Raw genomic sequence first — 24,569 nt, 5'->3', positions numbered from 1 at the left:
CCCAATAAATGACTGGGAGTTGTTATATATAGGTCTTGCGACTCTTTATGTATTTTGATAGCTTACAAATAAAAGGGAGTTAACAATGACAAACATCACAACGTGGAACGACAACAGATACATGTTGATTGATTTAAACATGGTTTCATATTTGGTTGGTTTCCTGGACACAGATCAAGCCTAGTCCTGGACTCAACTGCTACTGTTAATGGAGAATCTCCATTGAACATCATTCTTAGTCAAGGACCAGGCTTAATCTGTGTCTGGGAAACTGGCCAAATAAGTGGTAGCCAAAATTCTTGAGTACAGAAAACTGCAAATCATGAGCACACTCACGATATACACCTAATCTGTATCTGTGTAGATGAGCACAGCATCACATTTACATCCCGGTGCCACAGATTTAGCTTATCTGGTATTGCAGAGTGGCGCATTAGGGTTGATTGTCCTGCTGCAGAAGACAGGGTTTCAAACCGTGCACCATTTCAATGTGCAGGGCACAGGAGGTTGGTGGCACCTTAATTAGGGAGGACAGGCTCTTGGTAATGGCTGGAGCAGAATTAGTGGAATGGTATCAAGTCCATCCAACACATGGTTTCTATGTGTTTGGTGCCATTCTATTTGCGCAGTTCTAGCCATTATTACGGGCCGTTCTCCACTCAGCAGCCTCCACTGGTGCAGGGGCATACATCAAGTAGGCTACTCTTGACATCACACACATAAGATCAGGGTCATATTCATTAGTGCATACTACAGCAAAACGTTATGAAATGGAATAGGAAAATTAATGTTTGTTATTGGGTAAGTTCAGGTAGTCACTCCCTGTTTCGGTTCATTTTCTTCTGCTTGATGTCAGTGAATACGACCCAGAAAAGTGTTCAAACAAAGTATTACTGTCAGGGACGGATATCCTACTGTACAGCAGCAGGGCCTCGTTCAGGTCGGAGTAATGTTACTGAATGTTCAGATAAAAAATGTATTGTGTACAACATGACTGGCCAATATTATACAGTGGGGCAAAAAAGTATTTAGTCAGCCACCAATTGTGCAAGTTCTCCCACTTAAAAAGATGAGAGGCCTGTAATTTTCATCATAGGTACACTTCAACTATGACAGACAAAATGAGAAAAAAAATCCAGAAAATCACATTGTAGGATTTTTTATGAATTTATTCGCAAATTATGGTGGAAAATAAGTATTTGGTCAATAACAAAAGTTTATCTCAATACTTTGTTATATACCCTTTGTTGGCAATGACAGAGGTCAAACGTTTTCTGTAAGTCTTCAAAAGGTTTTCACACACTGTTGCTGGTATTTTGGCCCATTCATCCATGCAGATCTCCTCTAGAGCAGTGATGTTTTGGGGCTGTTGCTGGGCAACATGGACTTTCAACTCCCTCCAAAGTTTTTCTATGGGGTTGAGATCTGGAGACTGGCAAGGCCACTCCAGGACCTTGAAATGCTTCTTACGAAGCCACTCCTTTGTTGCCCAGGTGGTGTTTGAGATCATTGTCATGCTGAAAGACCCAGCCACGTTTCAATGCCATTGCTGATGGAAGGAGGTTTTCACTCAAAATCTCACACGATACATGGCCCCATTCATTCTTTGCTTTACACGGATCAGTCGTCCTGGTCCCTTTGCAGAAAAACAGCCCCAAAGCATGATATTTCCACCCCCATGCTTCACAGTAGATATGGTGTTCTTTGGATGCAACTCATTCTTTGTCCTCCAAACACAACGAGTTGAGTTTTTACCAAAACGTTATATTTTGGTTTCCTCTGACCATATGACATTCTCCCAATCTTCTTCTGGATCATCCAAATGCTCTCTAGCAAACTTCAGACGGGCCTGGACATGTACTGGCTTAAGCAGGGGGACCCGTCTGGCACTGCAGGATTTGAGTCCCTGGCGGCGTAGTGTGATACTGATGGTAGGCTTTGTTACTTTGGTCCCAGCTCTCTGCAGGTCATTCACTAGGTCCTCCCGTGTGGTTCTGGGATTTTTGCTCACCGTTCTTGTGATCATTTTGACCCCACGGGGTGAGATCTTGCGTGGAGCCCCAGATCGAGGGAGATGATCAGTGGTCTTGTATGTCTTCCATTTCCTAATAATTGCTCCCACAGTTGATTTCTTCAAACCAAGCTGCTTACCTATTGCAGATTCAGTCTTTCCAGCCTGGTGCAGGTCGACAATTTTGTTTCTGGTGTCCTTTGACAGTTCTTTGGTCCTGGCCATAGTGGAGCTTGGAGTGTGACTGTTTGAGGTTGTGGACAGGTGTCTTTATACTGATAACAAGTTCAAACAGGTGCCATTAATACAGGTAACGAGTAGAGGACAGAGGAGCCTCTTAAAGAAGAAGTTACAGGTCTGTGAGAGCCAGAAATCTGGCTTGTTTGTTGGTGACCAAATACTTATTTTCCACCATAATTTGCAAATAAATTCCTTAAAAATCCTACAATGTGATTTTCTGTATTTTTTTTCTTCTAATTTTGTCTGTCATAGTTGAAGTGTACCTATGATGAAAATTACAGGCCTCATCTTTTTAAGTGGGAGAACTTGCACAATTGGTGGCTGACTAAATACTTTTTTGTCCCACTGTAGATAGACATATCAGAATTATTAGTTGTGTCTGAATAGGAAATTGAGTCAGCTCTATCAATTCTACAGTTTTTGAGTGCTTCTTTTTTGTTTTTGAGTGTTTCACCTCACTGAATACACCTGGGGCACATTCAGCAGAGTGCAACGTTGTTGGATGTTCAGATAGAAATATAATATGTAGAACAGACAAGCCTCTCTTACCTGTAGAATAAGGAACCATGTTAGCTCTATTAATGACATTTCTATCACCAGTTTCTGAACATTTCCCCTCACAGAATACAAGTAACAATAGTGCGAAGGTCAAAGATCCATTGTCCAATCAGAGCAAGATTTTTGGTAATGATGTGTCCACTGTCCAGCCATATCAAAGCAAAGGGAGTTCAGGGGTGTGGAGAAGCTCCTGTCCTTGGTCTGAGTCTCTGAGGGCGAAGACCGTCACACCTGAACTGTACGCTGCGGGGATCACGACATGGCTCATCCTAAACTGATCTTCGTCATCATGGTCTTCCTCACGAATCATCTGCCTCAATTGACCTAAGGGAGTAAAGGACCACACGCACACAAATGCACAGGTGTGCACACACACACGCGTCATTGGCCGTCATTGAAAATAAGAATTTGTTCTTAACTGACTTGCCTAGTAAAATAAAGGTAAAATAAAAAATAAAATAAATAATTGACATCCTGCTTTGGCAGAACTAAATTGTGTGTTATTCTGAGACAAAGAGTGAGAGAGAGAGAGAGAGAGAGACAGACATAGGGCGCCTTCCTGTGCCCAGGCGTTACTGACGCATGCCAGATCTTAAAGTGGCTGGATAGGTATTTTACATAACACAGTCGATGACGTGGCACACAACCATTGGTTGATGCATGCAAGATCTGAGCAGGGGAACATGACCAGAGTAACAGAGATCAGTGAAATCTCTCTCTCACCCTCCACATCCAGGGCTTTCCAGCGTGGGTCAGACTGGTCGTCTGATAGGCTAGACAGAGGGGCGTCAGCTGTCAATCTCAGCAGCACATCCTCTCGACGTATCAGCAACACAGATTCACTGCAGAGTCGCTGATGCACCTCCCGCTCACTCACTGGGACATAGAATGCATGAAGTCACACAGGCTATACTCTCTCTCTCTCACACACACACACACACACACACACACACACACACACACACACACACACACACACACACACACACACACACACACACACACACACACACACACACACACACACTACTTACCCACATCCAGGGGGTTGGTCATATAGACAGTGTCGGGTCCGACCCCAAAGATGAGTTGGTGGTGCCATGCGTCGGGAACCTCCTCTCCCTCTGGCACTGCCAGCTGCATGTTCATGGTGGCCACGGGCACTGCCCCTTTCTGGATCCACTGTGCCAGCCAGGGTACCAGCCTCACCCGCCGGCGAGGGTGGAGGGGGAAGTGGCGACCCAGCACGCGCCCACCACTGGCCTGCTCCGCCCCAGCTATCAGCTGTGCGTGTGTGGCGCCTGTGAGAGGGGAAGAGACAGAGAGGAGGGTGTATCACAGATATACAACAGTGGAAAATAAATACAGAAACACACAAACACGCACACACAAAGATTCTTGTCATAAATTGTGGAAATTAGGTTAGATTGCTGTCAGGTGATTATTGTGAAAACAGTGCACAGTTGTTAGCTAAAAAGAACAATGAGAGTAAGCGGTCAATACCAGCCTCGCTCCGGGAGAACAGGTAATCGGGCAGCGGCGCCTCGTTCCTCCTCAGGCACGTCCGCACACACCGGTCAGCCGTCTCGGGTGCCACAATGATGCCGAGGGCCTGTAGGACATCCACTACGGCCGTTGCCCCACAAGCGGACGCTCCTATCTGCATGGTCTGCCTCTCCATTGCCTCCTGGATGGACCATAACATAGCCCCTTGTCCCTGCCTTTCCTCTCCATCTTTGGGACATTGGGATGCACAGCAAGCAGTTTCAGTCTGCTTCTCCTCATGAGGATGCTCTCCCTCCATCTTCACAATCCACACCTGCTGAAAAACGACTTATATGATGATCATATTTATTTTTTAGACTGCATTGCATATTGATATGCTTGACCGATACAGACTCTTATCAGAATCACTGTTATAAGTTGTATTGTTATGCTAGGTCGGTGAGAATCGCACACGGAGCCTTTTGATCTGAATCTACATTTGGGGAATACTGACAAGTAGCCCAATAATAGACTACCTTACAGTACATTTTCTATTTAAAAGGCAAATTGTCTCTGGCAGCCAAAACAGCCAAATACACCATCTAAACTTAAATAGATTCTCAAATGGCCTACGATTTTAGAAAACATATCACATCAAAATAATTATTTCACAAATGCAAAATATGCACTTACTGTCCACTGTTTTACAGTTGCAGAAGTATTTTTCAGTGACAACAAAGGTGTAATCATTAGCCAAACAGTTGCAACTAAAACTAGAGTTTGTATTGGACAAATTCAGGTAGATCCCTCCCCAATTCGTTCCGTTTGCTTCCGCTTAAGAAATGTTTTGCGTCCTTCTTCCGTTTACACCAAGGGTTGGATTCCAAATAATTTCCCAATCGTTTCATTTTGAACAGAACAATTTTGTGGGTTCCGTTCCAGTACTGTTCCAACCAGCAAAATAAAGTTCTGAACCAGTTTGAACCAAAACAAGTAACGGCTTATATCGTTCCTTACTGTTACTTTTTAAACCTCCAAAATCGTTACATATATATATATTTTTTCTTCCCGAAAATACGATGGTGTGGAAGGAACGTTCAATGTCTGAACTTCTGAGAGTTGGCTTAACATTGGACCAGAGCTACAAGCTTGTGTGTGCCAGCAGCGGTTAGGGTGACCACATGTCCCGGATTGTGCGGGACAGTCATGCATTTTGACCCTTTGTCCCGCAACAATCATGTCCGACATTTTATCAACAAATTCAAACAACATTAATTTAGAAAAAAGGTTAATTTGTCTCTTATTTTAGTCAAACATTACAACTTGTCTCTTGCCGTCACAAAAAAAAAATATATCATAAGGATGTGGTAGCCTGAGCCTACTGGTAATGTTAAACACTTCTCCAATCGTTGTTGAGATTTGATATTCTGCGCAAGATGAGAAGTAGGCCAATGCCACAGATAGGATTTAAGAAATATGATTGGTTGACAATAGGCCTTTCGGCTTAAAGTCCAGCTAAACTTGAAGAGGACAGTAGGCCTAACTGCCAAATGTTTTTATTAATGTAGGCTAAAATGTTCAGGGAATGTCCAGCAAAATCATCCGGTTGTCCTGCATTTGGGTCTTTTAAATGATTCCACCTAAGTAGTGATGCGTGAGTAACATCACTGGGGAAGCCAAGCCCCCCCCAAAAAAGCCAAGCCCACTATAACCTGTTAGTTCATACACGCATTGACACTGTGATATATAGGCCTAAGGCCAAGACAATAAGATGACACAGTGGCAAAATAAATTCAACCACACAATTGTTTCATTACAAAACCAGAGAGCAACATCTGTCCGGTGAAGTCCACAAAACATATTGCATGTAACAAGCAGTTACATGACCTACAGCATGGTCAAGCAAGGTCATGTTTCTGACATTTTCGGACTATGAAACAACTATACATTTAGAACCACAGAGAGTTACCGCAAGTCGTAAAGAAAACAGGAGTTGCCGCCACTCTTCCAGCACCATTTCAACTTTAACATCATCTAATCACCTATGCTTAGTCTAATACAGTGACAACTACAAGATACCAAAAACGATTAAGTCCAATCAACTTAAACTAAATATGGTGTGGCTGTCCATGGTTCTAATTTCTGTGTGTGTGAGTGTGTGTGTGCGAGTGTGTGTGTGCAAGTAGAAAAAACATGTTGACTCACCCTACTTGTAAAAACGCCAATGCCGTCCTTTTCTTTCATGTTGACTAAACAGTCTGTGACTCTCTCATACAGTACAGTTTCAGTTTTTGTTGTCCTAGGCTACCTGGCTAAAATGCTTGTTCGCTAGCCTAACTTCACTTCAGGAGCAACAATGCGCCAGGCCAGCTAGTAAACATGAGCATACTACATCTAGCTACATGTTGAACTTCCATCCTCTCAGGTCAGTGTATGGTCAGGGTATAATGTATGAATGTATGGTTGGATCAGAATCGCAAAAAAAAGGTCAAAATTCCTATCTCCGTGATGTTTGGTTTCTGATGTGATTGCTCTGAAGCCAAATTCAAACTAGCTTCCTTTGACACTTTTTTTGGCACACTATGACCATTCACAGCTGAGATCACTCACTTTAGCTCAATGCTGGTTGGCTATTATTTAATAAAGGGAGGCCAAATGCTTGCAACAATGTAATACTCTATTTTGACCAGACAGCATCAAATAGATAACTGTTTTGTTCGCTCGGATGCTTTCTCCAGTGAGATACATTCAACTTGTTGAATAACACTTATGAAACACAGAGAGACGAAAGATAAATCATTATTATTTAATTTTTTACAAATTATTTTTTGTTGTAAATTCTTTGGGGAATCCTGGCTTCCCTTGGCATCCATGAATACACGCCACTGGTACCACCAACATTTAAATGAAAACACTTCTTAGCTTTTTGTAGTTAATGAATCCAATGTAAAATGTGATAGCTATAGTATCCTTAACTAGCATTGAAAAAGTGAATTATTATTCTCTAATTAAAAAATCAGCGCAGATTCGAGTCCCTTGTGAGAATTTGTCTGCCAGTGGGTAACCTGCCATTCGTTCTATTGATCAACGTGCAATCACTGGAGAATAAACTGGATGAGCTCCGTTCGAGACGATCTTACCAACAGAACATCTTATAAACTGTAATATATTATGTTTCACCAAGTCGTGGATGAACAACGACACTGGGTTTTCCGTGCATCGGCAAGACAGAACAGCTACCTCTGGTAAGACGAGGGGTGGTGGTGTGTGTCTATTTGTCAATAACAGCTGGTGTGCAATGTCTAATATTAAGGAAGTCTCGAGATATTGCTCGATGAAAAAAGTACCTAATTGTCATACTTGAGTAAAAGTAGAACTATGTGGGGCCTCCCGGGTGGCGCAGTGGTCTAGGGCACTGCATCGCATTGCTAGCTGTGCAAGCCCAGGCTCTGTCGCAGCCGGCCGCGACCGGGAGGTCCATGGGGCGACGCACAATTGGCCTAGCGTTGTCCCGGTTAGGGAGGGCTTGGCCGGTAGGGATATCCTCGTCTCATCACGCACAAGCGACTCCTGTGGCGGGCCAGGCGCAGTGCACGCCAACCAGGTCGCCAGGTGCATGGTGTTTCCTCTGACACGGCTGGCTTCCGGGTTGGATGCGCACTGTGTTAAGAAGCAGTGCGGCTTGGTTGGGTTGTGTTTCGGAGGACGCATGGCTTTCAACCTTCGTCTCTCCCGAGCCTGTACGGGAGTTGTAGAGATGAGACAAGATAGTAACTACTAACAATTGGATACCACAAAATTGGGGAGAACTTTAATAGTAAATTTACTTTAAATATACTTAAATATCAAAAGTAAATGTAATTGCTAAAATATCCTTAAGAATCAAAAGTATAAATCATTTCAAATTCCTTATATTAAGCAAACCAGACAGCATCATTTTATTTACGGATAGCCAGGGGCACACTCCAACACAGACATAATTTACAAATTACGCATGTGTTTAGTGAGTCTGCCAGATCAAAGGCAGTAGGGATGACCAGGGATGTTCTCTTGATAAGGTTGTGAATTAGACCATTTTCCTGTCCTGCTAAGCAGTCAAAATGTAAAGAGTACTTTTGTGAGCCAGGGAAAATGTATGGAGTAAAATGTACATCATTTTCTTTAAGAATGTAGTGAACCACGGTGCCGGAGGAGATGGCCGCCGTTTTACGGTCTCCTAACCAATTGTGCAATTATGTGTTTTTCCCCAGCGATATTTGTAAATTATTTTGTACATAATGTTTCTGCAACCGTATCTTACAGAAGAGATTCTGGATATCAGGACAGCGATCACTCACCTCGGATTAGACAAAGATTTCTTCAACAACAACAAGCAGGACTCACACAATATTCTCCAAACACCCCACAGGGCAGACATCCCAATTTTTCGCAAAAGGAAGTGAGGCAGAGGACGAAGAGCCGGATGCCTTGTCCGGACCCGCAGAAGGCAGAACTAGGAAAGCTGCCGTTACCGTCAATATTACTCGCCAACGTGCAATCATTGGACAATAAACTGATATCCTACCAACGGGACATCAAAAATTGTAATATCCTATGTTTCACGGAATCGTGGCTGAATGACGACATGGATATTCAGCTAGCGGGAAACACGCTGCACCGGCAGGATAGAACAGCACACTCCGGTAAGACGAGGGGGGGGGGGTCTGTGCAGATCTGTAAACATCAGCTGGTGAACGAAATCTAAGGATGTCTCTAGATTTTGCTTGCCTGAAGTAGAGTATATTGTGATAAACTGCAGGCCACACTACTTGCCTAGAGATTTCTCAGCTATACTTTTCGTGGCTGTTTATTTACCACCACAGACAGATGATGGGACTAAGACCGCACTCAGTCAGCTGTATAAGGAAATAAGCAAACAGGAAACCACTCACCCAGAGGCGGCGCTCCTAGTGGCCGGAGACTTTAATGCATGGAAACTTAAATCAGTTCTACCAAATCTCTATCAACATGTTAAATGTGCAACTAGAGGGAAAAGAATTCTAGATCACCTGTACTCCACACAGAGATGCGTACAAAGCTCTCCCTCGCCCTCCATTTGGTAAATCCGACCACAACTCTATCCTCCTGACTCCCGATTACAAGACAAAATTAAAGCAGGAAGCACCAGTGACTCGGTCTATAAAAAATGGTCAGATGAAGCAGATGCTAAACTACAGGACTGCTTTGCTATCACAGACTGGAACATGTTCCGGGATTCTTCCGATGGCATTAAGGAGTACACCACATCAGTCACTGGCTTTATCAATAAGTGCATTGAGGACGTCGTCCCCACAGTGACTGTGCGTACATACCCCAACCAGAAGCCATGGATTACAGGCAACATTTGCACTGAGCTAAAGGCACTGATGTTTACTTCCGGCGCCGACTGAGATGGCCGCCTCGCTTCGCGTTCCTAGGAAACACTGCAGTTTTTTGTTTTTTTTACGTGTTATTTCTTACATTAGTACCCCAGGTCATCTTAGGTTTCATTACATACAGTCGAGAAGAACTACTGAATATAAGATCAGCGTCAACTCACCATCAGTACGACCAAGAATATGTTTTCCGCGACGCGGATCCTGTGTTCTGCCTTACAAACAGGACAACGGAATGGATCGCATGCAGCGACCCAAGGAAACGACTCCGAAAAAGAGGGAAACGCGGCGGTGTTCTGGTCAGACTCCGAAAAAGGGCACATCGCGCACCACTTCCCAGCATTCTTCTTGCCAATGTCCAGTCTCTCGACAACAAGGTTGATGAAATCCGAGCAAGGGTGGCATTCCAGAGGGACATCAGAGACTGCAACGTTCTCTGCTTTACGGAAACACGGCTTACTGGGAAGACGCTATCCAGGGCGGTGCAGCCAACGGGTTTCTCCACGCATCGCGTGGACAGAAACAAACATCTCTCTGGTAAGAAGAGTGGCGGGGGCGTATGCCTCATGACTAACGGGACATGGTGTGATGAAGGAAACATACAGGAACTCAAATCCTTCTGTTCACCTGATTTAGAATTCCTCACAATCAAATGTAGACCGCATTATCTTCCAAGAGAATTCTCTTCGATTATAATCACAGCCGTATATATCCCCCCCCAAGCAGACACATCGATGGCTCTGAACAAACTGTATTTAACTCTTTGCAAACTGGAAACCATTTATCCGGAGGCTGCATTCATTGTAGCTGGGGATTTTAACAAAGCCAATCTGAAAACAAGACTCCCTAAATTTTATCAGCATATCGATTGCGCAACCAGGGGTGGTAAAACCTTGGATCATTGTTACTCTAACTTCCGCGACGCATATAAGGCCCTGCCCCGCCCCCCTTTCGGAAAAGCTGACCACGACTCCATTTTGCTGATCCCTGCCTACAGGCAGAAATTAAAACAAGAGGCTCCCACGCTGAGGTCTGTCCAACGCTGGTCAGACCAAGCTGACTCTACACTCCAAGACTGCTTCCATCACGTGGACTGGGACATGTTTCGTATTGCGTCAGATGGAAATATTGACGAATACGCTGATTCGGTGTGCGAGTTCATTAGAACGTGCGTCGAAGATGTCGTTCCCATAGCAACGATAAAAACATTCCCTAACCAGAAACCGTGGACTGATGGCAGCCTTCGCGTGAAACTGAAAGCGCGAACCACTGCTTTTAATCAGGGCAAGGTGTCTGGCAACATGACTGAATATAAACAGTGCAGCTATTCCCTCCGCAAGGCTATTAAACAAGCTAAGCGTCAGTACAGAGACAAAGTGGAATCTCAATTCAATGGCTCAGACGCAAGAGGCATGTGGCAGGGTCTACAGTCAATCACGGACTACAAGATGAAATCCAGCCCAGTCACGGACCAGGATGTCTTGCTCCCAGGCAGACTAAATAACTTTTTTGCCCGCTTTGAGGACAATACAGTGTCACTGACACGGCCTGCAACGGAAACATGCGGTCTCTCCTTCACTGCAGCCGAGGTGAGTAAGACATTTAAACGTGTTAACCCTCGCAAGGCTGCAGGCCCAGACGGCATCCCCAGCCGCGCCCTCAGAGCATGCGCAGACCAGCTGGCCGGTGTGTTTACGGACATATTCAATCAATCCCTATACAAGTCTGCTGTTCCCACATGCTTCAAGAGGGCCACCATTGTTCCTGTTCCCAAGAAAGCGAAGGTAACTGAGCTAAACGACTACCGCCCCGTAGCACTCACTTCCGTCATCATGAAGTGCTTTGAGAGACTAGTCAAGGACCATATCACCTCCACCCTACCTGACACCCTAGACCCATCCAATTTGCTTACCGCCCAAATAGGTCCACAGACGATGCAATCTCAACCACACTGCACACTGCCCTAACCCACCTGGACAAGGGGAATACCTATGTGAGAATGCTGTTCATCGACTACAGCTCGGCATTCAACACCATAGTACCCTCCAAGCTCGTCATCAAGCTCGAGACCCTGGGTCTCGACCCCGCCCTGTGCAACTGGGTACTGGACTTCCTGACGGGCCGCCCCCAGGTGGTGAGGGTAGGCAACAACATCTCCTCCCCGCTGATCCTCAACACGGGGGCCCCACAAGGGTGCGTTCTGAGCCCTCTCCTGTACTCCCTGTTCACCCACGACTGCGTGGCCACGCACGCCTCCAACACAATCATCAAGTTTGCGGACGACACAACAGTGGTAGGCTTGATTACCAACAACGACGAGACGGCCTACAGGGAGGAGGTGAGGGCCCTCGGAGTGTGGTGTCAGGAAAATAACCTCACACTCAACGTCAACAAAACTAAGGAGATGATTGTGGACTTCAGGAAACAGCAGAGGGAACACCCCCTATCCACATCGATGGAACAGTAGTGGAGAGGGTAGCTAGTTTTAAGTTCCTCGGCATAGACATCACAGACAAACTGAATTGGTCCACTCACACTGACAGCGTCGTGAAGAAGGCGCAGCAGCGCCTATTCAACCTCAGGAGGCTGAAGAAATTCGGCTTGTCACCAAAAGCACTCACAAACTTCTACAGATGCACAATCGAGAGCATCCTGGCGGGCTGTATCACCGCCTGGTACGGCAACTGCTCCGCCCTCAACCGTAAGGCTCTCCAGAGGGTAGTGAGGACTGCACAACGCATCACCGGGGGCAAACTACCTGCCCTCCAGGACACCTACACCACCCGTTGTTACAGGAAGGCCATAAAGATCATCAAGGACATCAACCACCCGAACCACTGCCTGTTCACCCCGCTATCATCCAGAAGGCGAGGTCAGTACAGGTGCATCAAAGCTGGGACCGAGAGACTGAAAAACAGCTTCTATCTCAAGGCCATCAGACTGTTAAACAGCCACCACTAACATTGAGTGGCTGCTGCCAACACACTGTCATTGACACTGACCCAACTCCAGCCATTTTAATAATGGGAATTGATGGGAAATGATGTAAATATATCACTAGCCACTTTAAACAATGCTACCTTATATAATGTTACTTACCCTACATTATTCATCTCATATGCATATGTATATACTGTACTCTACATCATCGACTGCATCCTTATGTAACACATGTATCACTAGCCACTTTAACTATGCCACTTTGTTTACTTTGTCTACACACTCATCTCATATGTATATACTGTACTCGATACCATCTACTGTATGCTGCTCTGTACCATCACTCATTCATATATCCTTGTGTACATGTTCCTTATCCCCTTACACTGTGTATAAGACAGTAGTTTTGGAATTGTTAGTTAGATTACTTGTTGGTTATCACTGCATTGTCGGAACTAGAAGCACAAGCATTTCGCTACACTCGCATTTAACATCTGCTAACCATGTGTATGTGACAAATAAAATTGGATTTGATTTGAAGGGTAGAGCTGCCTCTTTCAAGGTGCAGGACTCTAACCCGGAAGCTTACAAGAAATCCCGCTATGCCCTGCGACGAACCATCAAACAGGCAAAGCGTCAATACAGGGCTAAGATTGATTCATACCACACCGGCTCCGACGCTCGTCGGATGTGGCAGGGCTCGCAAACTATTACAGACTATAAAGGGAAACACAGCCGCGAGCTGCCCAGTGACACGAGCCTATCAGACAGGCTAAATCACTTCTATGCTCGCTTTGAGGCAAGCAACACTGAGACTACACTACATGAGATCATCAGCTGTTCAGGACGACTGTGTGATCTCACTCTCCGTAGCCGACGTGAGTAAGACCTTTAAACAGGTCAACATACACAAGGCTGCTGGGCCAGACGGATTACCAGGACGTGTGCTCCGGGCATGTGCTGACCAACTGGCAGGTGTCTTCACTGACATTTTCAACATGTTCCTGATTGAGTCTGTAATACCAACATGTTTCAAGCAGACCACCATAGTCCTTGTGCCCAAGAACACAAAGGCAACCTGCCTAAATGACTACAGACCTGTAGCACTCACGTCTGTAGCCATGAAGTGCTTTGAAAGCCTGGTAATGGCTCACATCAACACTATTATCCCAGAAATCCTAGACCCACTCCAATTTGCATACTGCCCAAACAGATCAACAGATGATGCAATCTCTATTGCACTCCACATTGCCCATTCCCACCTGGACAAAATTAACACCTGTGAGAATGTTATTCATTGACTACAGCTCAGCGTACAACAAAGCTCATAAGGACCCTGGGACTAAACACCTCCCTCTGCAACTGGATCCTGGACTTCCTGACAGGCCGCCCCCAGGTGGTGAGGGTAGGTAGCAACACATCTGCCACGCTGATCATCAAAAGGAGGAATCTACTGAGATGAACTTGATCAACCAAGTCGATTTCACCTTTCTCTCAATGCCACACACTTGTCACTAATTATCAGGACTTCCCTGACATGCTCATTCACACCTTTTTTTGTACATAAATCCTGTCCAGTTTTTGTTTTCTTTTTTTACAGTTGTGTGTGTCCAAGTTAAGAGAAAGTTTATTTCCTATTTATTATCCATGTGTATTTCCTTATTTTTGTTATTTGATATATATTGGTTTAATAGTAATCCTTATCACCTTTACCTTTTATGTTATGCAATCTGCTTGGAATGCATCTTCTCTGTTGCAGAACCACACACAAATCCAACTTTACCATGTCCAACCACAAGTCCTCAATAAATATGTGAACTTTGGCACTGTCTCTGCCGTCAGCTTGCTCTCTGACCGGTGCAGAGAACCCCTGGTGACATCTATCCAAGCAGGTTACCCATCTTGGGTTTATTAGACTATTTTTCAGCAGCCATGTTGGAAATGACCGCCAGGGGGTAATGGACAAAATCTGCGATGGCATTTATAGCCAAGAATATACGTATTTCAACATGTCCAAGCTGTGTGGGAAATTTGCTGCTGGAATATGGTCAAAATGACCTCAATATGGCACATATTATGGTCTTACGAGTATCTTATAATCAGAATCGTTGTCTACCTGTGAGGGTTTCTTTAATGAGTAAATAACATGAAAGTAATTTTCATTTTGTTTGAATTTATTTTAACCTACTTTCTAACAGGAAATCTGGATGGCTGGTTGACTGACCGGCTTCCCAGACTGGCTCCAATCTTTAGCTAATGTCCATTAAGCTATCTGGTGTTAGTGTACCAAGTGTGAAACTTGTATCATAAAAATTGAACAATTATGTCACCTATCCCTGGACTATACCGTAAAATAGGCGCTAAAGCTAGTTTGCGTCTATGAATGGGTTAACTGACACGTGACCGTGGTAGCTAGCTACTGTATAGCAAGCTAATCTTATCATCAAGAAGTCCCAAAGAGAAGTCTTCACAAAACCGAATGTAACGTTGTTTTTTTTAAAGGACACTAACCTTAACACGAAACTAGATTTGCTCTGCTTCCTGATGTCTGCACTTTTACTATAATTGCAGAGTATGCAATGACAAGAAAAAACAACTGTTCTACATGCTATATTTAACGTTGATTCCGGTTGGTTTGGTATATCCTCTGCCTGGATTGGACGAGAACATTTCCATGATGTATAACTATTGGTAGACAAACATGTCAATCACTCATGGCACGCAATGAATACATATTGGAGAGTAGTTGTCTGTATCTACGGCAGCGAATGAGAGGGGTGAACACCATGACCACACGAGGGCAGTGATGTCCATTATTTTCCAGATAAGACATTTCAAATCACAAATGACTGTCAACATAAAAGTTGAGGGATACTTTTAATACCTTCACTTTCATCCTCAGACTGACCGTTACAAGAACTGCATTTTGTTCGGGGGCAAAACACGTTAACAGGTATGTTTCTGCATTTACTTCTGTTCAATGTCATGTGGAGGTAAATTATTTATGAATGATTAAATCAAGAATAACAGCATTTATGAAGTCAATCTTTAACAATTTCTTGATTCAATTAATGTTGTCATAGAAAGTTGCACCTCTACATTCGCAAATGTTTGTGTTTCATTTGAAGGTTGTTTATGTATGACAGTGTTGTAAAACAGGTTCAATATAGCCAGTTAAATTAAATGGGCAGATTCCAGGCTAAAAGTACATTAACAATGTCATTATACAAAAACTTGTATGTATTATGTTTGTTTGTTTGAATTATTGTCTTCATTATCTCCATTATTTTGCTGTAGGTTTAACAAAAGCATGTGGACAGTAGTTGGCATGTTCGCCTCTGTGTGCCCCACTGGTAAGTCTGTTATATTCTGCCATACCATAAATAATTCAGAAAATAGGGATTGAAATGGATCATATTGTGAGAATTCCAGATATGTATTTTTCAACATGGCACCAGTAAAATTGCAGGCTATCAAACGTTGAAGGTTTGGCCTAGGTAGAATTTAATTAAACTAGACACAAATAGACTCTGGAAAAGAAGAAGGGACACCTGACACAGCCACAAGACCACAAATTCAATCCCAAATACGTGCCAGTAGTTAAACCACGTATGTACCTAGTAATCATGTGGTTGCAGAAAGCACATTATATGTGGTGTCAAGATATGAAGATGTCTCCTTGAAATGTTATGTAAACACAGACACTAGCCACCATCTCCCAATGATGTTTAGAGGCGGCACTTAAAAAGCTATAGTGTACCCCTACAGACGGGCAAAAAAAGCCTTATCTGAGGAAGGGTAGGGGGAAATTGCGATACTATTGTTGCCGATTGTACCTGAACTAAAACGTATTCTTAAAATGGTGAGCGTATGTGTTTTCAGCATTTTTATCTCCAAAAGTAATTTTCAAAAGGCTCTCTTGTCCATTTGCAGCAGAAATATAGTGATCAATATGTTTGGAACATCAAATCGCAATAAAATCACAGTATCGAATCCTAATACATATACAATTGTGATACACTATGTATACAAAAGTATGTGGACATACCTTCAAAATAGTGGATTCAGCCATTTCAGCCAAACCCGTTGCTTACAGATGTATAAAATGCAATCTCCATAGACAAACATTGGCAGTAGAGTTGTCTTACTGAAGAACTCTGTGACATTCAATGTGGCACAGTCATAGGATGCCACCTTTCCAACAAGTCAGTTTGTCAAATTTCTGCCCTGCTAGAGCTGCCCCGGTCAACTGTAAGTGCTGTTATTGTAAAATGAAAACGTCTAGGAGCAACAACAGCTCAGCCGTGAAGTGGTAGGTGACACTAGCTCACAGAACAGGACCGCCAAGTGCTGAAGCGTGTAAAAATCTTCTGTCCTCAGTTGCAACACTCATTACCGAGTTACAAACTGCCTCTGGAAGCAACTTCACCACAATAACTGTTTGTCGGTAGCTTCATGACGCCATTGGACTCTGGAACAGTCGAAACACGTTCTCTGGAGTGGTGAATTACGCTTCACCATATGGCAGGACAAATCTGGGTTTGGCGGATGCATAGTAACAACTGTAAAGTTTGGTGGAGGAGGAATAATAGTCTGGGGCTGTGTTTCATGGTTTGGGCTAGGCCCCTTAGTTTTACTGAAGGGAAATCTTAACGCTAGAGCATACAATGACATTCTAGACAATTCTGTGCTTACAGTTTGGAGAAGGACCTTTCCTGATTCAGTATGACAATGCCCCCGTGCACAAAGCGAGGTCCATACAGAAATGGTTTGTCGAGATCGGTGTGGAAGAACTTGACTGGCCTGCACAGAGCCCTGACCTCAACACCATCGAACACCTTTGGGATGAATTAGAATGCCAACAGTGAGCCACGCCTAATCATCCAACATCAGTGCCAGACCTCACTAATGCTTGTGGCTGAATGGAAGTAAATCCCTAAAGCAATGTTCCCAAATCTTATATAGCCCTTTTGCCAGAAGAGTGGAGGCTGTTATCGCAAGGGGGACCAAATCCATTTTAATGCCCATGATTTTGGAATGAGATGTTCGACAAGCAGGTGTCCACATACTTTTGGTCATGTAGTATACATATAGAATCTTAATACATCTGGTATTGACACCTCAGTATTGTGATAATATTGTATCATGAGGTTCCCGGCATTTGCCAGCCCTAATCTGAGGAGCTTGTGACGTAGCATTTCTCTTCTGTCTAAAACTGTCAAGGATATGAGACAGATGTTTTTTTTCTCCAATTTATTTATTTATATATAGCTGATATATCAAAGTGCTGTACAGAAACCCAGCCTAAAACCCCAAACAGCAAGCAATGCAGGTGTAGAAGCACGGTGGCTAGGAAAAACTCCCTAGAAAGGCCAAAACCGAGGAAGAAACCTAGAGAGGAACCAGGCTATGAGGGGTGGCCAGTCCTCTTCTGGCTGTGCCGGGTAGAGATTACAACAGAACATAGCCAAGATGTTCAAATGTTCATAAATGTCCAGCATGGTCAAATAATAATAATGACAAGTAGTTGTCGAGGCTGCAACAAGTCAGCACCTCAGGAGTAAATGTCAGTTCGCTTTTCATATCTCTACCGCTCCTAGTGTCTCTAGAGAGTTGAAAACAGCAGGCCTGGGACAGGTAGCATGTCCGGTGAACAGGTCAGGGTTCCATAACCGCAGGCAGAAAGGTTGAAACTGGAGCAGCAGCACGGCCAGGTGGACTGGAGACAGCAAGGAGTCATCATGCCAGGTAGTTCTGAGGCATGGTCCTAGGGCTTAGGTCCTCCGAGAGAGAGAAAAAAAAGAAAGCGAGAAAGAGAGAATTAGAGAGAGCATACTTAAATTCACACAGGACACCGGATAAGACAGGAGAAATACTCCAGATATAACAGACTGACCTTAGCCCCCCACACAAACTACTGCAGCATAAATACTGGAGGCTGAGACAGGAGGGGTCAGGAGACACTGTGGCCCCATCCGATGATACAGGGCCAAACAGGCAGGATATAACCCCACCCACTTTGCCAAAGCACAGCCCCCACACCACTAGAGGGATATCGTCAACCACCAACTTACTATCCTGAGACAAGGTCGAGTATAGCCTACAAAGATTTCTACCACGGCACAACCCAAGGGGGGGGCGCCAACCCCAGACAGGAAGACCACGTCAGCGACTCAACCCACTCAAGTGACGCACCCCTCCTAGGGATGGCATGGAAGATTACCAGTAAGCCAGTGACTCAGCCCCTGTAATAGGGTTAGAGGCAGAGAATCCCAGTGGAGAGAGGGGAACGGCCAGGCAGAGACAGCAAGGGCGGTTCGTTGCTCCAGAGCCTTTCCGTTCACCTTCACACTCCTGGGCCAGACTACACTCAATCATATGACTTACTGAAGATATGAGTCTTCAATAAAGACTTAAAAAGGTTGACATGGGTAGGCAGACCATTCCATAAAAATGGAGCTCTATAGGAGAAAGCCCTGCCTCCAGCTGTTTGCTTCGAAATTCTAGGGACAATTAGGAGGCCTGCGTCTTGTGACCGTAGCGTACGTGTAGGTATGTACGGCAGGACCAAATCGGAAAGCTAGGTAGGAGCAAGCCCATGAAATGCTTTGTTGGTTAGCAGTAAAACCTTGAAATTAGCCCTTGCCTTAACAGGAAGCCAGTGTAGGGAGGCTAGCACTGGAGTTATAAGATACATTTCTTTGGTTCTAGTCAGGATTCTAGCAGCCTTATTTAGCACTAACTGAAGTTTATTTAGTGCTTTATCCGGGTAGCTGGGAAAGTAGAGCATTGCAGTAGTCTAACCTAGAAGGCCAGAACAAAAGCATGGATGAATTTTTCTGCATCATTTTTGGGCAGAAAGTTTCTGATTTTTGCAATGTTACGTAGCTGTCCTTGAAACGGACAAAAAAGCGGTCCTTGAAACGGTCTTGATATGTTTGTCAAAAGAGAGATCAGGGTCCAGAGTAACACCGAGGTCCTTCACAGTTTTATTTGAGACGACTGTACAACCATCAAGATTAATTGCCAGATTCAACAGAAGATCTGTTTGTTTCTTGGGACCTAGAACAAGCATCTCTGTTTTGTCTAAAAGTTTAAAAGTAGAAAGTTTGCACCCACTTCCACATCCACCTCCTTATGTTTGAAACACAGGCTTCGAGGGAGGGCAATTTTGGGGCTTCACCAGGTTTCATTGAAATGTACAGCTGTGTGTCATTCACATAGCAGTGAAAGCTAACATTATATGTTTTCGAATTACATCCCCAAGAGGTAAAATAGTGAAAACAATAGTGGGCCTAAAACGGAACCTTGAGGAACACCGAAATTTACAGTTGATTTGTCAGAGGACAAACCATTCACAGAGACAAATTTATATCTTTCTGACAGATAAGATCTAAACCAGGCCAGAACTTGTCCGTGTAGACCAATTTGAGTTTCCAATCTCTCCAAAAGAATGTGGTGAGCGATGGTATCAAAAGCAGCACTAAGGTCTAGGAGCACGAGGACAGATGCAGAGCCTCGGTCTGACACCATTAAAAGGTAATTTACCACCTTCACAAGTGCAGTCTCAGTGCTAAGATGGGGCCTAAAACCAGACTGAAGCATTTCGTATACATTGTTTGTCTTTAGGAAGGCAGTGAGTTGCTGCGCAACAAATTTTTCAAAACTTTTAGAGAGGATTGGAAGATTCGATATAGGCCGATTAGTTTTTTATATTTATTTTTTTTACCTTTATTTTACTAGGCAAGTCCGTTAAGAACAAATTCTTATTTTCAATGACGGCCTACGAACAGTGGGTTAACTGCCTGTTAAGGGGCAGAACAACAGATTTGTACCTTGTCAGCTCAGGGATTCGAACTTGCAACCTTTCGGTTACTAGTCCAGGGTAACCACTAGGCTACCCTGCCTCCCCATTTTCTGGGTCAAGGTTTGGCTTTTTCAAGAGAGGCTTTATTACTGCCACTTTTAGTGAGTTTGGTACACATCCGGTGGATAGAGAGCCATTTATTATGTTCGTTTGCTTTCCAACGATCATCATCTTTTCCTCAAAGAAGTTCATGAATGTATTACTGCTGAAGTGAAAGCCATCCTCTCTTGGGGAATGCTGCTTTTTCGTTAGCTTTGCGACAGTATCAAAAATACATTTCGGATTGTTCTTATTTTCCTCAATGAATTTGGAAAAATAGGATGATCGAGCAGCAGTGAGGGCTCTTCGATACTGCAGTTCCAAACATAGAGATTTGGAACTGCTCCCTGCTCATCGCCTCTGTCACAGACGAAGGAACTTACACACATTACTACAAGACTTCCACCACTCCACTCATATACTCTAATGTTATTCTTACCATCGCTGGTGAGTGATGCCGGTGCCGTTCCCTTCTGTCTGAGTAGTTTTCAATTGCTTCTTTAATGTCATACATGAGAGATTTTGGCTGAATAATAATGTGTAATATCTCTAGTTAAAATTAGATTCTGCTTCGTTTCATTTGTCGTTGTTCATTTGAATGTTCAATCATTCCCTCATCTCATCACTGCATGAAAAGAGGGATCTACAGTATGATTATGAAATTTGGGGAAATGTACCATATTTGCAGAGATTTTACTTGTGTTCACCAATCCACAACTCAAAACACAAGTGGTAAATGACCTGGAAACATCCCCCCCCCCACCACCCCCCAGTGTCCACACCAGCAAACTACAGCACACATCTATAGTGTCCCATCAGTGAAGGAAGCTCTGCTCATGGAACATACCACTGTGAGGCCAGTGAGGGGTATCCTGAAGGGACACCCGAGTCACCAGGACAACCAAAGGGGTCTCTGAGCAGCACTCGCACCGAGAGCACAGTGGTGAAGTGTGTGGTAGAGTACCCGCGACTGCTAAACATCTGTTACCTGCCTGACAGGGAAGCCCAGTGTAAACATGACTGGTCACATTCCAGGTCGTCTTTATTGCAGCCACACTGCACAGATTAGGGTGAGGTAAAGAACCCCCTGCTTCTCAACATTACTGTTACTTGCCAGTGGAAATAAGGCTGTGGACATGTTCCAGGTTGTCTTTGTTACAGTCGGACTGCGTAGAATAAGTGATCTACAAATAACTACTCATTACGTGATTTAAGATAAGCAATTATACACCTTGCCTTGCTCAAATTGATCACCTCAAACACGTTGCATGACAGTGGTCACTTTCTAGGTTGTCTTTATTGCACTTGCGCTGCACAAATTACTACATATGGAGCAGTGTTTAGCGTGAGGGGGAGAAGGGCCTTGGTCAGGGAGGTGACCAAGAACCTAATGGTCACTCTGAATGAGCCCCAGAGTTCCTCTGTGGAGAGGGGAGAACGTTCCAGAAGGACAACCATCTCTGCAGCACTCCACCAATCAGGCCTTTATGGTAGAGTGGCCAAACGGAAGCCACTCCTCAGTAAAAGGCACATGACAGCCTGCTTGGAGTTTGCCAAAAGGCACCTAAAGGACTCAGACCATGAGAAACAAGATTCTCTGGTCTGATGAAACCAAGATTGAATGCCAAGTGTCACGTCTGGGGGAAATCTCTACGTGAAGCATTGTGGTGGCAGCAGTTTGCTGTGGGGATGTTTTTCAGCGGCAGGGACTGGGAGACTCGTCAGGATCGAGGGAAAGATGAACATAGCAAAGTACAGAGAGCTTCTTGATGAAAACCTGCTCCAGAGCTCTGAGGACCTCAGACTGGGTCAAAGGTTCACCTTCCAACGGGACAAAGACCCTAAGCACACAGCCAAGACAGTGCAGGAGTGGCTTCGAGACAAGTCTCTGAATGTCCTTAAGTGGCCCATCCAGAACATCTCTGGAGAGGCCTGAAAATAGCTATGCAGTGACACTCCCCATCCAAGCTGACAGAGCTTGAGAGGATCTGCAGAGAAGAATGGGAGAAACTCTTCAAATACAGGTGTGCTAAGCTTGTAGCGTCATACCCAAGAAGACTCAAGGCTGTTATCGCTGCCAAAGTACTGAGTAAAGGGTCTGAATACTTATTTACGTAAGGTATCTGTTTTGTTTTTTAAATAAATTAGCAAAACATTTTTTTTAACTGTTTGCTCTGTCATTATGGGGTATTGTGTGTAGATTGATGAGGAAAAACAACAGTTTAATCCATTTTAGAATAAGGCTGTCAGGAAGAAAATCAAGGGGTCTGAATAGTTCCCAACTGCACTGTATATCCCTTCTGCTCAGAAGATAAAATGCAGATTATCCATCCAGATGAGTGGCCACCATCTTCCCCATTCTTGGCTGTGGTTGGAACAATGACAGTGTTAATAGGACTGACAACATTACTACTGATGGTCAAAAGGTGACAGCAATATCACAGCTCAAGTGTAAATACAACAATTCTCCATTCTCTCCTACTAAAATGAAATGGTGCAGTTATTGTTGTGTTTTATTAATACGAAGACATGTTTTTTTTTTTAACTAACCACCTTAGAATCTCATTTGTCACATGATTCACCTACCAAAAGGTACATTTCAATAGGTGGTGCAGGTCTCCACATGACATTTTCAGAGTTGCTCCTCTGTCCTGACCAACTGTGTTTTTCTTTGTTGTCTTTATGCAGGGACCGGCGGCTGCTGATCCACAGAGGAATACACAAGCCCCTCTAGGAACATGCTCGATTCACCTATCCTCTCCTTTCACCAGGATGCACGCACACAGACACTTCTGTCCTTATCCATTTTGGATAGTGTGTCTGGGAGGTGCATAGGAGTGTCTGGGAGGTGCATGGGAGTGTCTGGGAGGTGCATGGGAGTGTCTGGGAGGTGCATAAGTGTCTGGGAGGTGCATGGGAGTGTCTGGGAGGTGCATGGGAGTGTCTGGGAGGTGCATGGGAGTGTCTGGGAGGTGCATGGGAGTGTCTGGGAGGTGCATGGGAGTGTCTGGGAGGTGCATGGGAGTGTCTGGGAGGTGCATGGGAGTGTCTGGGAGGTGCATGGGAGTGTCTGGGAGGTGCATAGGAGTGTCTGGGAGGTGCATAGGAGTGTCTGGGAGGTGCATAGGAGTGTCGTTGCAACCTCATCTGACTACAGAAAAATCACTCAAGCTTTGTCATTCAAGTTAAGTTTAGTGATAAAAATTACTTTTGTGGTACTACATACAGTATTTGGGTAAACTGTCATTAATATGAAGTTATATTGTTTTGGCTGGGATTCAACTCGCTCAGTATTCAAAACAGGTACTATAGGTTGTGTTTGGGATGGCTCTCTATTTTTCTCTGTACCAATAGGGCAGGAAATGTCTACTTTGCGAGGATTTCAAAGTCCTACTTGAGTTGTTAGTTAGTGCTTATTGTATGCAAACCTTTGGAGTATGTGCATAAATCCTAATGTGTGGCCGATCTGATAAGACCAGGTATATGTAACTGAGATTAGGTCATATCATAAAAAGTGTGTTTTTGTCCAGCCAAATACAAATATGAGAAACATTTGGATGATGCATCTAATTCCACATCTATCTCAGTAGTTTCATTGCATATTGTCCAGAACAATCCTGATTGTAAAGAAGATGAGACAATAAATGATGACAATTTAAAGCTCGTCTGCCTCTTTGATCCTTATAATAATAATAATAATAATAACCTTATGCCACATGTAAGTAAAGTAAGCCTTGTCGGAGCCTGTTTCTATAGTGGGAGGCATCTTGGTCTACAAGTACATATACACCCTATGGACGCAGGTTGACATTTGTCATGAATCTTGCCCTGTAGGCAGAACTGAGCGGTTTCTACTAGATGGGCCAGCTGCCAAGTAAAAATTGGCTATCTCATAAAAATCTATAAAAACATAAATGGGCTTTTTTGATCTTAATTTAAGGTTAAGCATTAGGGTTAGCAGTGTGGGTGAGGTTGGGTTTAAAATCTGATTTTATGACTGTGGCTGTGCCAGCTA

The 24,569-nt window shown here is 44.1% G+C and overlaps 1 protein-coding gene and 1 long non-coding RNA gene across 4 annotated transcripts; one reads left to right on the top strand and one right to left on the bottom strand.

Annotated features, from left to right (window-relative positions):
• Positions 1–2,576: 2,576 nt before the first annotated feature.
• LOC124008626 lies at positions 2,577–15,288 on the bottom strand. 3 transcript variants are annotated; one of them, XM_046320077.1, is made up of 5 exons: positions 15,160–15,288; positions 4,313–4,628; positions 3,844–4,110; positions 3,533–3,685; positions 2,577–3,133 (listed from the first exon to the last, which is right to left on the bottom strand). In XM_046320077.1, exons 2-5 carry the CDS (start codon positions 4,611–4,613, stop codon positions 2,964–2,966), a joined length of 891 nt encoding a protein of 296 aa, XP_046176033.1. In that variant the 5' UTR covers positions 4,614–4,628; positions 15,160–15,288; the 3' UTR covers positions 2,577–2,963. The 3 variants fall into 3 exon arrangements, with proteins under 3 accessions (XP_046176033.1, XP_046176036.1, XP_046176034.1); XM_046320080.1 differs by having other exon boundaries at positions 3,850–4,110; XM_046320078.1 differs by having other exon boundaries at positions 4,313–4,631; positions 15,160–15,287.
• A 188-nt stretch (positions 15,289–15,476) lies between these two features.
• Positions 15,477–24,192, top strand: LOC124008931. The gene is made up of 3 exons (XR_006834182.1): positions 15,477–15,601; positions 15,946–16,001; positions 23,243–24,192. It is a non-coding gene; the product is annotated as an uncharacterized LOC124008931 (long non-coding RNA).
• The last annotated feature ends 377 nt before the right edge of the window (positions 24,193–24,569 follow it).

Source organism: Oncorhynchus gorbuscha, linkage group LG21 (assembly GCF_021184085.1).
Source record: "Oncorhynchus gorbuscha isolate QuinsamMale2020 ecotype Even-year linkage group LG21, OgorEven_v1.0, whole genome shotgun sequence".
NCBI lineage: Eukaryota > Metazoa > Chordata > Actinopteri > Salmoniformes > Salmonidae > Oncorhynchus > Oncorhynchus gorbuscha.
Note: the sequence above shows the minus strand (reverse complement) of the source record. Positions and strands in the feature narration are given on the sequence as shown.